Source organism: Petaurus breviceps, unplaced genomic scaffold (genome assembly GCF_028583685.1).
Source record: "Petaurus breviceps papuanus isolate PSGF00001 unplaced genomic scaffold, PetGlider_PUasm1.0 214, whole genome shotgun sequence".
NCBI classification, from domain to species: Eukaryota; Metazoa; Chordata; class Mammalia; order Diprotodontia; family Petauridae; genus Petaurus; species Petaurus breviceps.
In genome coordinates this window covers 10,842,583-10,858,112 of record NW_027185863.1, presented here as the reverse complement: position 1 = coordinate 10,858,112, position 15,530 = coordinate 10,842,583, and the positions used below count along the sequence as shown (strand labels likewise).

At 38.5% G+C, this 15,530-nt stretch overlaps 1 protein-coding gene across 3 annotated transcripts in view; it reads right to left on the bottom strand.

Annotated features, from left to right (window-relative positions):
• The window catches only part of PCID2 (PCI domain containing 2), a 48,274-nt gene that overhangs the window by 10,172 nt on the left and 22,572 nt on the right, over positions 1-15,530 (bottom strand). For all 3 annotated transcript variants that reach the window (XM_069094088.1, XM_069094085.1, XM_069094087.1), the window contains 4 exons: positions 15,162-15,227; positions 13,978-14,019; positions 13,002-13,056; positions 11,599-11,702 (listed from right to left, as the gene is read on the bottom strand). In XM_069094088.1, coding sequence (XP_068950189.1) covers positions 11,599-11,702; positions 13,002-13,056; positions 13,978-14,019; positions 15,162-15,227 — 267 coding nt within the window. The remainder of the gene's footprint in view (positions 1-11,598; positions 11,703-13,001; positions 13,057-13,977; positions 14,020-15,161; positions 15,228-15,530) is intronic.

Sequence of the window (15,530 nt, the reverse complement as noted above, 5' to 3'; positions counted from 1 at the left end):
TCTGACCTGAAAATTCTCCTCCTTGTACACTTATCTTTTCAGACCACTTTGTTCAGGCATGGCGAGCATGCCAATGACCCCTGCTACTGGGGAAGGCTGAGGCAGGGGAATGTCTTTTGTGTGGGAGTTCTGAACTACAATGGAACTAAAGTTGAATAGGTGCCCACACTTAGTCCAACCCAACATGATAAGCCCCTGGGAGCCTCAGTCTGTTGAGAGATTCACTACCCTAATACAGGTCCTCATTACCACCTATCTAGATAACACCAACCAACACCTTCCAGGTTTTCCTGGTCTACAATTTAATTTGTATGACTTCTCCTTCACACCAGGGCTTCTTAAACTTTTTTTCCACCTGCAACCCCTTTCAGCGCTTCTTTCTACTGTGGGTTGCAACCCAACACAGTTTAAGAAGCTCTGCTTTACACCATTACCAGAATAATTTTTCTTATGTATAAATCTGGTCGTGTTACCACAGTAGCTCTCTTGCCTGAGTAAAATGGAAACTCCTCTGGCTGGCATCTAAGATTCTCTGCAATCTAGTACCATACTACCCTTTTGGACTCATCTCATATTACTCACTTCCCTCCTAGAGCAAAAAGACTAATTTTGGCCCCATAAACATGCAGTGTGTTTTCTAATACCAAACCTTTGCTCACACGACTTTCTACATCTAACATGTCTTTCTTTCTCCGTATCTATTGAACACCTATCCATTCTTTAGAGCACAATTAAAAATCCAACTTCGTTAGAAACTCTTCTATAATTCCTTCAGTTGATAATAATTTGTAGCCTCAGACATAACATAGCACTTTGTTTCATAGCTTTACAATGAATATTATATATAGCTATTGGAATTAGTGTCTTATCCCTCGCTAGACCATAAGTTCCTTGAGGACCTTAGTCTTCAAGGTACCATGACTTATTGAAATGTTGTAACTTCTTACAGATCATAGCACAGTGCTCTGCATAGAGGAAGTACTTAATACTTCTTTCTTGCACTGTAAATTCATATGGGGAAGGGCACACTTCCCTTCCCCTGATCCCTTAATGCCTTCATTATTAACCCAGTCTAGTATATCTAAACAAAGTAAAGAATAAAAACCATTTTCAGAAAATTTTTTTTGTTCTAGACATCTAGTCTTTTTTTTAGATCTTGTTTTTTAAAAAAACTTTATTTTTAGTTTTCAACATTTACTTCCATAAGTCTTAAATTTTTTCTCCCTCCTTCACTCCTCCCTCCCCAAGATGGCCTGCAATCTGATATAGCAGTCAATGATTATAGCAATCTACTGTTTGATAAACCCAAAGACTCCAGCTTCTAGGATAAGAACTCACTATCTGAGAAAAACTGCTGGGAAAATGAAAAACAGAAAAATTTTTAAAATTAACTAAATTTGTCTAAATAACTGTAGAGATTAAGAATATTATTTATATGATTGCCTTTATCCTTTACTTTCACAAAGGAAAACTCTGTGTGTTTTAAAAACACCGTTATAGAATAAGCATGTGCCTGTAGAGAAACTTTCTAGATAGAGTTAGCAGGGACCATAGCCAACACCTCTCATTTAACAGAAAAGGAAACTTCATTCCAGGAAATCAGTTGACTTTGAAAGATCACACAGGGAAAGGAAGGAAAGGGAACAAGCATTTACTAAGTACCTACCATGTACTAGGCACTATTCTAAGCATTTCACAAATATTATCTCCTCACAACAAGCCTGTGAGGTAGATCCTATTATTATATACATTTTACAGCTGAAGAAACTGAGGCAGAGAGCAGTTAAGCGACTTACCCAGGGTCACTCAGCTAGGAAGAATCTGAAGTTGGACTTCAGGATCAGCACTCTATCTACTGTGCTATGGCAATGCCCTAACTACGGTTTCTCAATTCTTGGGATAATGTTATTACTTAATATTGAATCAAACCCAGATTCTTTTCCTTCCAATATTTTAGTTAGTGTTGGAAAGGAAGTGACATACTCCACTCCATTCAAAATGGTAAAACCTTTAATTGATTTTGTATAAATTATCAAAAAGATATGCTTTCCCCCAAAATGTTAAATATCTGAAAACCACTGTTTTAGACTAGGAAAGTCTACCAATACAAAATAAGAGGCACAGAAATACAAATACAATCTGTGTATTTCTCCCTAATTATGAACTTTTGTCTGGTACCTTAGAGAGCACAAATTAATTTATAGAAGAGTGCATGCACACCCATGCTTCAGAAGGCACAGGTTAGTCATCTGCTTTACCTACTAGAAGGAAATACATAAGATACAAAATTTCAGCTGAAGGAGTCTCCCTTGAACCTAGGAATCATAACTGATAACACAGACTTTTGGGAAGACATTCAGATAGTTCTTGTTCATCATTTCAGTTATGTTTGACTTTTTCTGACTCCATGTAGGTTTTTTTGGCAAAGATACTGGAGTGGTCTGCCACTTCCTCCAGCTCATTTTACAGGTGAGGAAACTGAGGCAAATAGGTTGGACTTGCCCAGGGTCATACAGCTAGTAAAGTAACAGGCTGAACCTAACTCAGGTCTTCCTGACTCCAGTCCTGGTGTTCTCTTCACTGTGCCACCTAGCTGCCAATTAGCGTCCCTTGGATGTAATTATCGTGTAGAGGTAAGACTGCAAATTTTACAATTTCTGTTATTGGCACTAGAATCTTCCCAATCTCCAATGTAGGTAAAACCCTCAAGTTATCTCTGCCTCTTCCCACTCCTTTGCCACATTTGCCACAAATGAAGAAATTTCCAAAAACCACTAACTAAATTTGTCTTTCAAAAGACAATAAAAGGTCCTCCAAGAGGGCACTGCCTTTACAGATCCTAGAAAGCTCCTCAAAAAGGAAACTCATGTCACTGCTCTTTTCACTTGTTCAGCACTCCTTTGTCAACGAAGTCTCTGACAAAGGTGACTCCCAGACAAGTAGCTTTCTACATAGAAGACAAGCTTCGTACTTGAACAGATTTGGGTCAGGTTATGGGCTTGACCCCAACAATAATGATGGAGTTAACTTTTTCTCTTCATTTAACAATGATTTTAAATTCATTTTGACTTTCTCACCTTTCCCTAAACCCAATTCCCTAAATTTTCATTTGCAAACTAAAGTGATGAGCCAAAAGTCCAAGGGTCTTACTGATGTTAGTTCTAAGTTTTCTATAAACTTCCTATGCAAGAGATGTTTTTCTGTTCCCTGTCTCCTGAAAAGTAACTTCCTATAGTAACAACGTTTGATTGTGGAATGAAGCAGCAAAAGTGAACAGTATCTGAGGTTCTATAACTAAATGGTTCTATCATTATATCAAAAATACTTAAAGTAGGCAGAGTCAAGATGGCAGAGTAGAAGCAGGACCTCTGCTGGGCTCCGGCTTCCACCTTCCCCAATCCATGTAAAAAGGGGACTCTCAACAAACTTTGGAGCTGCAGAACCCTCAAAATGACACAGAGAAGCTAACCTCCTGCTGAGGACAGCCCAGCAGGCTGGCAGGAATCAGCCAGTGCAGCGCTCTGGGAGGTAAGCCCAGGCCCATGAGCCAGAGGCTTTAGCCCGAGGGCGGGCCTGACCAGCCACCAGCGGGAGAGACTCCAGACCAGCAGCAGCTGTGGCCGTTTCCAGATTTATCAACACATAGATGCAAAGGACAAAGTGAGAGGTCAGTGCAGTCTGGACTTTGGGACCCAGTAAGTGGGAGTGCTTGGCTTTTGCCCCCGGGGCGAGAAGCCGCTGAGACACTGGCACAGCCAGCCAGCGCCACATGGCAGCTTCAGCTTCTGGCCTGCAGAGTGTAGGGGGACCAAGCACCAGTCTGAGGGGTAATCGCTCTTGATTTAACCTGCTTGGATCTGGATTGCAGTGTACAGTGGAGGTCCTGGGGTTTGTGTCCAGCTTGCCACAATGTGTGGAGGCCTCAGAGAGGGCACCCATCTAATACCTCCTGCAGCTGAGAAAACCCCAGCGTTTGGGATGAAAGCCCCCCTGTCTGGTGACAGAGTCCTACTGTGGCAAAAAGCCAGGGGTCAAGTGACTGAGGGGCGACATGACCAGGCAAAGTTAACAAAGCAGACAGAAGATTCCAACATTACACTCCTATTTGGGGACAAAAAGGAGCAAAGCATGGAACAGGAGGAGACAGTGAAGTCAGAACTCCTGTACCAAAAGTTTCAAAGGAAAATACGAGCTGGTTACAGGCCATAGAGGACCTTAAGAAGCAGATAAGAGAAGTGGAGGAAAAATTGGGAAGATAAATGAGAACGATGCGAAAATTACAAAATGAGAGTGAACAGCCTGACTGAGGAAAATCACACCTTAAAAAATAGACTAACTCAGGGCGGCCAGGTAGCACAGCGAGTAAGAGCACCGTCCCCAGATTCGGGGGACCTGGGATCGAATCTGGGCTCAGACACTTAGCACCCACCCAGAAACACCTGGCCATGTAACCTTGAGCAAGTTACTTAACCCCAATTAGTTTAAAAAAAAAATTGACTAACTCAAATGGCAAAAGAGGCTCAAAAAGGCAATGAGGAGAAGAATGCCTTGAAAAGCCAAATTTGCCAGATGGAAAAAGAATCTCAAAAGCTCACTGAGGAGAATCATTACTTCAGAATTAGACTGGAGCAAATGGAAGCTAATGACTTTATGAGAAATCAAGATGCTGGTAAACAGATCCAAACAAATGAAAGAATAGAAGGCAATGTGAAATATCTCATGGGAAAAACCACTGACCTGGAAAACAGATCCAGGAGAGATAATTTAAAATTTATTGGACTACCTGAAAGCCATAGTCAAAGTAAGAACCTAGAAATCATCCTCCAGTAAGTTCTCAAAGAAAACTGCCCTGATTTGTTAGAACCAGAGGGCAAAATAGAGGTTGAAAGAATCCACCCATCACCTCCTGAAAAAGATCCCCAAAAGAAAACTCCTAGGAATATTATAGCCAGGTTCCGGAATTCCCAGATGAAGGAGAGAATATTACAAGCATCCAGGAAGAAACAATTTGAATATTGTGGAAACACAATCAGGATAACCCAGGATCTGGCAGCTTCTACACTGAGGGATCAAAGGGCTTGGAATATGATATTCCGGAGGTCAAAGGAGCTGGGATTAAAATCAAGAGTCATCTACCCAGCAAAACTGAGTATCATGTTTCAGGGGAAAATATGGTCATTCAGTGGAATAGAGGACTTCCAGGCATTCTTGCTGAAAAATCCAGAATTGAATAGAAAATTTTACATTCAGGTACAAGAAGTAAGAGAAGCATGAGAAGGTAAACAGGGAAAAGAAATCATAAGAAACTTATCAAAGTTGAACTATTAACATTCCTACATGGAAAAACAATAATTGTAACTTATGAAACTGTTCTCAGTAGTTGAAGGGAATAGAAATATATATATATATATATATACATATATATGCATATATATGTATATATATATATGAGGGGTATATGGGCATACGAATACATATGTGAATATATGTATATATGTTCATAGGTATCATAGAGGGCACAGGACCAATTTTAACAGGAAGGAATGATCCTTAAAAGGTGAAATTAAGAGGTGAGAGAGGAATATAATAAGAAGAGATGGGGAGAGACAGAATGGGGTAAACCATCTCATATAGAAGAGGCAAGGGAAAATGGTTACAATGGAGGGGTAGAATAGGGAGGCAAAAGGAAATGGATCAATCTTATTCCCACTGAATTTGCCTTGAGGAGGGAATGAAATACACACTAAATAGGGTATCTCACCCTCCAGGAGAGTAGGGGGGAAGGGGATGAGAGGGGGGATGATGGAAGAGAGAACAGGCTGGGGGGAAGGGAAGTTGGAAGCACCCACTTTTGAAAAGGGATGGGATCAAAGTAGAGAATAGAACAAGTGGGAGGTAGGATAGGAGGGAGGGAAATATAGTCAGTCTTTTACAATATATCTACTATGTTATTGTTTTGCATTAGCCACACATGTACAACCTATACTAAACTGCTTATCTTCCCAGTAAGGGTGGGTGACAAGGGAGGAAGAGAATGAATCTGGAATTCAAAGTTTTAAAATCAAATAATTAAATACACACACACACACACACACACACACACTATTATTAATACTATTTTACATGTAATTGGGAAATAGGATTTATAGGCACTGAGGCATAGAGATCCACTGGAAAAGTTGAAAGGGGTATGGGAGAAATTATGGGAGCGAGCAGATTGGAGGAGGGGATGTTCTGTGGGACTGCTATTTTGGGGTGGTGGGTAGAGGAAAAACGGGAAGAAAATTTGTAACTCAAAATCTGATGGAAATGAATGATGTAAATCATAAGTTAATAAAGCATTTGAACAATGAAAAAAAAACTTAAAGTAACACCCAACGTGTGTCCTACTCTGTGCTAGGGACATTAGGGAATCTGAAAACAATATAGCCCTTCCTGGTAAGGTAACAACTTAGGAGAATGTCTACCTTCAACTCCCATCATTGCTCAGTTGTTTTCAGTCATGTCCAAATCTTTGTGACCCCATCTGGGGTTTTCTTGCCATTTCCTTCTCCACATCATTTTACAAAAGAGGAAACTGAGGCAAAAACTTAAGTGATTTGCCGAGGCCAGATTTGAACTCTGGAAGAGGAGTCCTCCTGACTCCACGTCTAGCACTCCATCTACTGTGCCACACAGCTGACCTGATTTTCCTTCCCATTCCTTCACTCATTCACTTGCCCACCCAAACTATGAGCATCACTGTAGAAAGACTCGGGATTGGCTTCCTATATCCCCCTGCTATATTCAGAGCATTTCTTTTAATTTGCAAATTCTGAGAAACTAGATATCAAGTCTGTCATGACCAGCCCCTACAGACCACTCTTATTCATGCAGTCATAACTATCTGCAAACCTAACTTACAAAATGTGCTGTCTGCACATTATGAAAGTAAGCTAAAAAACAGTTGGTATGATGTAGGGGCCACTAAACAGTGGAGGTGTGGTCCCTTCAGAAAACATCACCCAACTTCCTCCTTGGGAGATCTGAAAGAATATGGAGTTGGTAGCAATGACTTCCCCAAGAGTAGCAAATCAGAAAAAATCCAATGGAGTGGTATATATTACTTTTGTGCAATAGTAGATTCTCAAGATTAGAAGAGTCCTGTTTCAGTGATTCTCTGCATTAGGAAAAGTTTCCTTGAAGGATCTTTAATCACTATATGTCAAGAGGGAAAACGTGCAGATTTGTCATTATTAATGTGTAAAGTAGCTAAAAAGAGGGCGGAGCCAAGATGGTGGTGTAGAAGCAGGAAATTCTGTGAGCTCCCCCCAACAACCACCTCCAATACCTATAAAATATGACTAAACAAACTAGAGCTACAGAACCCACAAAGTAAATGAGAGAAACAAATCTCTCGCTGAAGGCTGCCCAGCAGGCTTACAGGAAGGGTTCATCGCAGCAAGCTGGGAGCTAAGCACAATCTCACATGAGCAGCACGGTTTTGGCCCCAGGGAGGCAGCAGTGGCCAGAGCAGACTTAAGGAGAGTGAATCATCAGCAGATGTGGCGATTTCCTGACAAAACCCATAAATGCCAAAGAGCAAGTAAAAGATTAGTTAGGAACTCTGTTGGAAAGGAAGGGCATGGTCTGGCTCCTGCCCCCAGTGCACGAGGTGGCAAAGTCACAGCGGCTGTAGCCACTGCCCAGCATGGCTGCCTATAAAGCTCCTGGACTGCATATTGTAGGGGGACCAAGCAACCATTCAGAGGGTCACTCTTGCTTTAATCTGCTTGGATCTGGATCACTATCTTGGGTGGAGGTCCTGGGGTGTGTGGCCAGTAGGCCAGAGCTTGTGGCGGTTGTAGAGAGGGCGCCCAATAATAGCTGCAACAGCTGCAAAAACCCCCGTAATTCGGGACAAAGCTCTCCTCTCTGGAAGCAGAGCTCTACCGTGTCAAAGAGCTCAAAAGTCAAGTAATTGACTGGCAACATGAGCAAGCAGAGGAAGCAAAGCAAGCACAGCAGTCAAACCTTAGATTCCTTTTTTGGGGACAAAATGGATCAAAGCATGGAATGCGAGGAAGACAATGAAGTCAGAACTCGTGCATCAAAGGCTTCCAAGAAAAATATGATCTGGGTACAGGCCATAGAGGAGCTTAAGAAGGATTTTGAAAACCAAATAAGAGACATGGAGGAAAAACTGGGAAGAGAAATGAATATGATGCAAGAAAATCGTGAAAAGCAAGTCAACAACCTGACTGAAGAAAATAACACCTTAAAAAATAGAATAACTCAAATGGCAAAAGAGGCCCAAAAAGCCAATGAGGAGAAGAATGCCTTAAAAAGCCAAATTTGCCAGGTGGAAAAGGAATTTCAAAACCTCACTGAAGAGAATAATTCCTTCAGAATTAGATTGGAACAAATGGAAGCTAATAACTTTCTGAGAAATCAAGATACTATAAAACAGATCCAAAAAAAATGAAAAAATAGAAGGCAATGTGAAATATGTCATTGGAAAAATCACTGACCTGGAAAATAGATCCAGGAGAGATCATTTAAAGATTACTGGAATACCTGAAAGCCATGATCAAAAAAAAGAACCTAGAAATCATCCTTCAAGAAATTCTCAAGGAAAATTGCCCTGATATTTTAGAACCCGAGGGCAAAATAGAAATGGAAGGAATTCACCTATCACCTCTTAAAAAAGATCCCAGAAAGAAAACTCCTAGGAATATCATGGCCAAATTCCAGAGTTCCCAGGTTAAGGAGAAAATATTACAAGCAGCCAGGAAGGAACAATTTTACTATTGTGGAAACACAATCAAGATAACACAAGATCTGGCAGCTTCTACATTAAGGGATTGAAGGCCTTGGAATATGATATTCTGGAGGTCAAAGGAGCTAGGATTATCACCAAGAATCACCTATCCAGCAAAACTGAGTATAATGCTTCAGGGGAAAATATGGTCATTCAATGAAATAGAGTATTTTCAGGCATTCTTGATGAAAAAAACAGAGCTGAACAGAAAATCTGACATTCAAATACAAGAAGCAAAAGAAGCATGAGAAGTTATACAGGGAAAAGAAATCATAAGGAACTCATTAAAGTTGAACTATTTATATTCCTACATGGAAAAACAATAGTTGTAACTCATGAGACTTTTCTCAGTATGAGGACAGTTGAAGGGAATATATATGTATATATAGGTATACATACATATGTTTATATAGGAGGGTATATGTATATACAAATACTAAGTGAGTGCGTGTATATATGTACATGTATACATAGAGGACACAGGATCAGTTGAATTGGAAGGGATGATATCTAAAAAATAAAATTAAGAGGTGAGAGAGGAATATAATGAAAGAAGATAGGGAGAGACAAAATAGGGTAAATTATGTCATATAAAGAGGCAAGAGAAAACTGTTACAATGGAGGGGGAAGAATTAGAAGTCAAAAGGGAATGGGTCAACCTTACTCTCATTGAATTTGGCTTAAGGAGGGAATAACATACACACTAAATTGGATATCTTACCCTACAGGAAAGTAGGGAGGAAGGGGATAAGAGGGGGGATGATAGAAGGAAGAGCAGATTGGGGGTGGCGGGGAAGGGTAGTTAGAAGCACACACTTTTGTAAAGAAACAGGGTCAAAGTAGAAAACAGAATAAGTTGGGGGTGGAATAGGATAGAGGGTTAATAGTCAGTCTTTCACAATATATCTACTATAGAAATGTTTTGCGTTAACTACACGCATACGACGGATACTGAATTGATTATCTTCCCAGTAGGAGTAGGTGACGAGGGAAGAAGGGAAAGAATCTGGAAACCAAACTTGTAAAATCAAATGTTAAAAAATAAATTTATTATTATTATTATCATTATTTTTACATGGAGCTGGGAAATAAGATATACAGGCACTGGGGTATAGAAATCCATCTTGCCCTACTGGAAAGTCAGGGGGCATATGGGGGAGGATATAAGAGAGAACAGATGGGGGGAAAGGGTATTCAGTAGGATCACTATTTTGTGATGATGGGTAGGAGAAAGACAGGGAGAAAATTTGTAACTCAAAACCTTGTGGAAATGAATGTTGAAAACTAAAAATAAACAAAATATAAAATAAAATAAAATAGCTAAGAAGAGCTATGAATAGATGACTCCAAGCAGGCAAAGGACCAAGCAATCACACAGAATTGGACTCTAGAAGAGGTATGTGAGAAAACCACATAGGCATGGCAATTCTAATAGAGGGTGGAAATCAGCCTACAAGGCAGTATCCACTTGGCAGAGGGCAGTAGGAGGATCAGTCTATGCCAACAAAATAGCCAGTCTCTGGCATGGAAAGATCTGTAAGCCAAAGACTGCAATATTGGTAATCTTGGAAGAGCAAAGCAATGAAGGAGCGAATTTATGAATGCTGACAGTGATGTCTGTTAGGAATAAAAGTTTATTTTACGTTGTGATCAGTATATTCTAAAATGAGAAAAGTGATGGGCAGGATGGATGATCTTGGGGACTCAAAATATAAGCATGACCTTAATCAAAAGTTAATCATGGCTTTTCATGCCCCTTTGACACAAAGGCACCCACTTTAACTGCCTTCATGTATGATATTATATGTTGTCATCAACCACAACACCAGAATGCTAATGATGAAGCATGCTACTCACCTTCCTAACAGAGAAACAATGAACTAAGGTGTAGAATGAGACATATTTTCACGTATGACCAGTATCGGAATTCTTTTATTAAAAGTTTTTAAAAAACATTTTTTCTCAGTTGTGTAGAGGGCAATAGAAAGGAAAGGGTGTGTAATGAAGGAATAGGGGACGAGGGGAAGGGACAAGAGAGGAGGGAACGGAGAGAGGGAAGGAGAAGGGAGAAGGAAGGGCTAACAAAGCATTTTTCTGAAATGCAGAGAGAATAGAAGGCCAAAGGGAAATAAGACAAGCAGGACAGCTTTTGAAAATTACAAGTTGTGCTTATTATATACTTAAAAGGAAAAGCAAGCTGTCCCTAATAGTCACAGTTAAATGGGTAATACTTCATATTCTAGTTTGCACGTAGAAACACTCATTTTCTTGGGTGTCAGGTTCAGAATACAGAAACCGAATTCCTAACAAATAATTTGTATATTGTGTAAAACCAGTAGGGTCAACACTTAATTCTTTTTTAACCTTTAGCACAGATGTTGCTTTACTTCCTGAGTGTGCAAAGTAGAGTATGAAAAGGAATAAAAAATGAGGATATATTAACAGCTGTGTTCTAGTGTTTCTAGAAATTCTAGTGCTTTAAAGTAGAATTTAATCTATTTTACCTGCTAATCTATAATTTTTCTGTGAAAACTTTGGGCATTTGCACAGCAATTAGGTGATTAAAGTGCCTGAAAAAATTGTGCTGATGAGTGGCTATTTCTCAGCACCACCCAATAACACGATTAAACGATTCCCAAATGACGACTATGACGAAGAATCCCTCGTGACGAGGACCCTACTAACCAGTAGCTCATCTTGTAGGTTCCTTCAGTTATAGCACAGTATTCTGCACAGGCTGGGCATTCAACAGAGACTTCGTGAACTGAATGAAATAGAAACTTCAACTCTTTACTTACGTATCACTGGCGCATACTCGAAAACAGCTCATCAGTAATTCAGCGGCTTTCTCCAACATATCCCCAACTTTACTTCTTCCTTTCTTCACCAACTGTTGGTCAGCCTAACATAAAACAAAGTTTTGTTTTTTTTCTGGATTACTTTAAAAATTCAATAAATCTTCAGAATAACTTTAAAGTACAAAATATCTGGCTTTAAAACTAAAATATAGATTCATAATTGTAGAATAAAATCTGAGATGTTAGATGATCTATGCTTCCATATTTAAAGCATTTAAAAATAGATTACTTTTTTTAAAAATTACATCAGACTTAACAGCATCCTGAACTCCCCTACATAACATATTCCAATTTAACCAATTTTACCTTCATAATAAATAATTTGAGAGGGAGCATTGTGCAATGGATAGAGAGCTGGCATTGAAGCCAGATCAAATCAAATCAGGGGCAAGTCAGATACATAACCTCTCAGAATGCATCTTGGGCAATCGGCTACAGAAAAGTTGCTGACCTACATTTGTGGAAAAAGTTTCCACACCAGAGAGTTCTCCACACTGATGAAATCACAGGTTCAAATAGAAAAATAAATTATTTAAAATGTAACTAAGGAGTGATTTAAGTTCTTCCTCATATCAATCAGTCAGTGAACAAGAATTTATTTATCATTTACTATGTACCAGGCACTCTGCTAAGTGATGGGGATACTAAGCAAAGAATTTAATTAACCTGTGTTGTATTTTTAGTTTAGTTTTCAGTAAAGATAAAGGATGAATGGATTGCTACTATGGAATAACAGCTTCTCATATGCTTAAAGGACATAAATTGAGATGTAAAAGGAAAGAGTTCTTGTTTCTTTCCTTGCATATCCTTTGACTATCCTGCCACATGCCCAGCCACCACGGAAGACATATCTGTGGAGCCTAACATTAGTTAATGCCTGGCTATACTCATACTAGAGAATGCTTTAGCTGTCACTCGAATCTACACTCTCCCATGGTACAGCTGCTTACAAAAGGGCTTATCTCATGCAATGAAAGAAAAACAAGAATTATCTCCTAAAGAATCACTGGCAAAAAACTCATTCTAAAATGAATGAAGACCCTTTGGCAACTACATGACAAGAATCACACATTTGTGGTGAATTACACGCACAACTATTCAACCTATCCACACAAATATCCTCTCAGAATTCCAGCACTTATTTACGTGCTTAATTATGGCCTTTGTAAAGTATACATAATTAGTCGTCACTTCCTAAAGTTTTCTTCTCCATGACAAGTAGTCCTAATTCTTGAAATTTTGGGAAAAAATATAAAATTATACAAGAGCTAATAATAGATTTTAAGTACTGAGTTTACAATTAACTAAGCAATCATGACATTCTATGTTTTACTGCTACTTACATTATTAGCAAAAACTCGAAGGTCAAGTGCTACAGCATACATAATAGGCAAAGCCCTAGAGAAATAACAATAAAAAACTTTTAAGTTTTTAAGTTTTATATAAAGTAATATTCTGTTAATTTTTTCTTAAGATTTCCCAGTAGGTCTACCTACTCCACCAAACTATCATCCTAATATTCCTTAAGCACACATGATTTAGGCATGTACTCTTCTGCTCAAAAGTTTTCTACAGGGGTCCCACAAAGAAAAGTTTAAACTACTGGCAATCAAGGTCCTCCACAATCTGATGCCACCCTACTTTTTTAATATTACTCTATTGCACTCACTTTATGCTTTAGTCAAAGTGAACTTAACCTCCTTCTCCCAACACTCCCTGTATCCTCTAGGCCAGGGCTTCTTAAACTTTTTGTTGAAAATGGATCCCACAGAGTCTGGTGAAGCCTATGGACCCCTTCTCAGAATAATGTTTTTAAATACATAAAATAAATCACACAGAATTACACAGAAAAAAATAATATTCAATAAAATGGGGGAAGGGAGAATAGCTGAAATAAAAGGTTATTTATTTACTAATAATATAAGCCCCAAATTTTACATGGTACAGTCTTGATGACATGCCAATGAAACTACATGGAATAATGGAGTTCAATTTTTTTTTAAATGTTATAGGATATGACATTTTTTTCCCCTCAAATCTCAGAAACCCATCAAGAAAATAGAAATATGTAGCTTAGAGAAGCAAGCATAAGATCCAAAAAATATTTGCCACTTAAAAGTTTTTAACTGTTGGGGCGGCCAGGCAGCACAGCGAGTAAGAGCACCGGCTCCAGTGTCGGGATGACCTGGAGATCGAATCCCGGGCTCAGACACTTAGCACCCACCCAGAAACACCTGGCCGTTTAACCTTGAGCAAGTTACTTAACCCCGACTGCTTTAAAAAAAAAAAAGTTTTTAACTGTTTTAGCAGAGTACTTACCAGTTTTCTTCTTTGTGGGCTTGAAATGCTCGCAGGAAAGATGTGTTATATTAAGGAAGATATGATACAAACTAAACTCAAAATGTAACATAATGACAGACAGTTTGAGAAAAAGTCATTCTTCTTTGCCATTTTCCAATTATGTTATTAATATCTTCAGAATTCATTTTTATAAACCAATATTCCAAGTTGATGAATTTCATCAGGTACAAATAATCTAAAATAATTTTTCTTCCCAATTACTGCCCCAAAGTCCAGGAATATGCTTCTATAACAACAATGCAAATCATGTAGTATAATTTCAAAGATTATATTTGGTTTCCCCAGGCTAGAAAATCATATCATTATATTTATAATTGTAATAATTCAGATGCCTGTGATATAAAAGCTTATTTAATGGATCACAGAATTGTAGAACTAGAAGATCTAAGACCTAGAGATAATCAAGTTCTAACTTCTTATGATTGCATGTCAGATAGCCAAAGATTGAACAGACTACCTCTCTAGGAGAGGAAACAAAAATCAGCACAATCAACAATCAGGGTTCTGGCTACATGTCTATTAGCAAAGGTAATGATGACCTGCTGGTTTGAAAAACTAAAATCTGCCTTAAGGTCATTTGTCACCATTAAAAATTAATGTATTTTAAATTCATGATTCCATGACAGAGGCTCAACCAACTGATATAATTAGGCATATAGCTTTAAATTAAATAACTGTCCTTTAATATGGCTCAATGTTTCACCCTATTTAATGTTACCCTATGACAAAGTTTTTACATGAATTTAAATACTTAAGCCAGATAGCACTTCGAGCTTTTCCTGTGCACTTAAATCTTGAAGTGATATACAGCTTATTTTTGCTATGTCACATAATGCCTTGCACAGAGTAGGCATACAATGGCTATTTAATAATTAATGAAGGAACTATAAGTTACCTATGAGGAAGAACTATGTCATTTTCATATTTATATTCTTCAATACCTGGCACAGTGCTTTGGACTATGTTGCTATTTAATAAATGCTGAATTGAAAGGTTAAATTTTACTTCCTAATATTTTTCAATTCCTTTCCAATTAAAGGTATAGAAAACCCCTCTGAAGCTCTATATTTTTGAATCTGTAATTAAGCACGCTAGTAATTACATAATTAACTTATGGGGAAAAAGATATTAAAAAAAGATATTGAACTATCACAGTCTGGCATTTGTATGCTTCAATGAAATCATGGTTTCCCACTGCATATGTACACCTATAAAAAAAAAAGTCTTAGAAAATTTATTCTTAGAAAAAATTGTTTAAACATAACTCCCACCTTTACCACAAAATACCCTACCTTTGAACTGGTTTCTGAATGATAGGTGACATGCTCCAAACTGATCATTTAAAGAATGGATGGAAATAAAAGAAACAACTGTCCCAGAGGTAAGGTCAGATACTGTTGGGATATGGTCCTGCCTCTAAACAAAGGTTTGCTTTGTGAAAGCCCAGAAGGGGCTAGTCAGTTCTTTCTGGTGGCTCCTCTACTGTGATGAGTGGCCCTCAGCTATGTTAA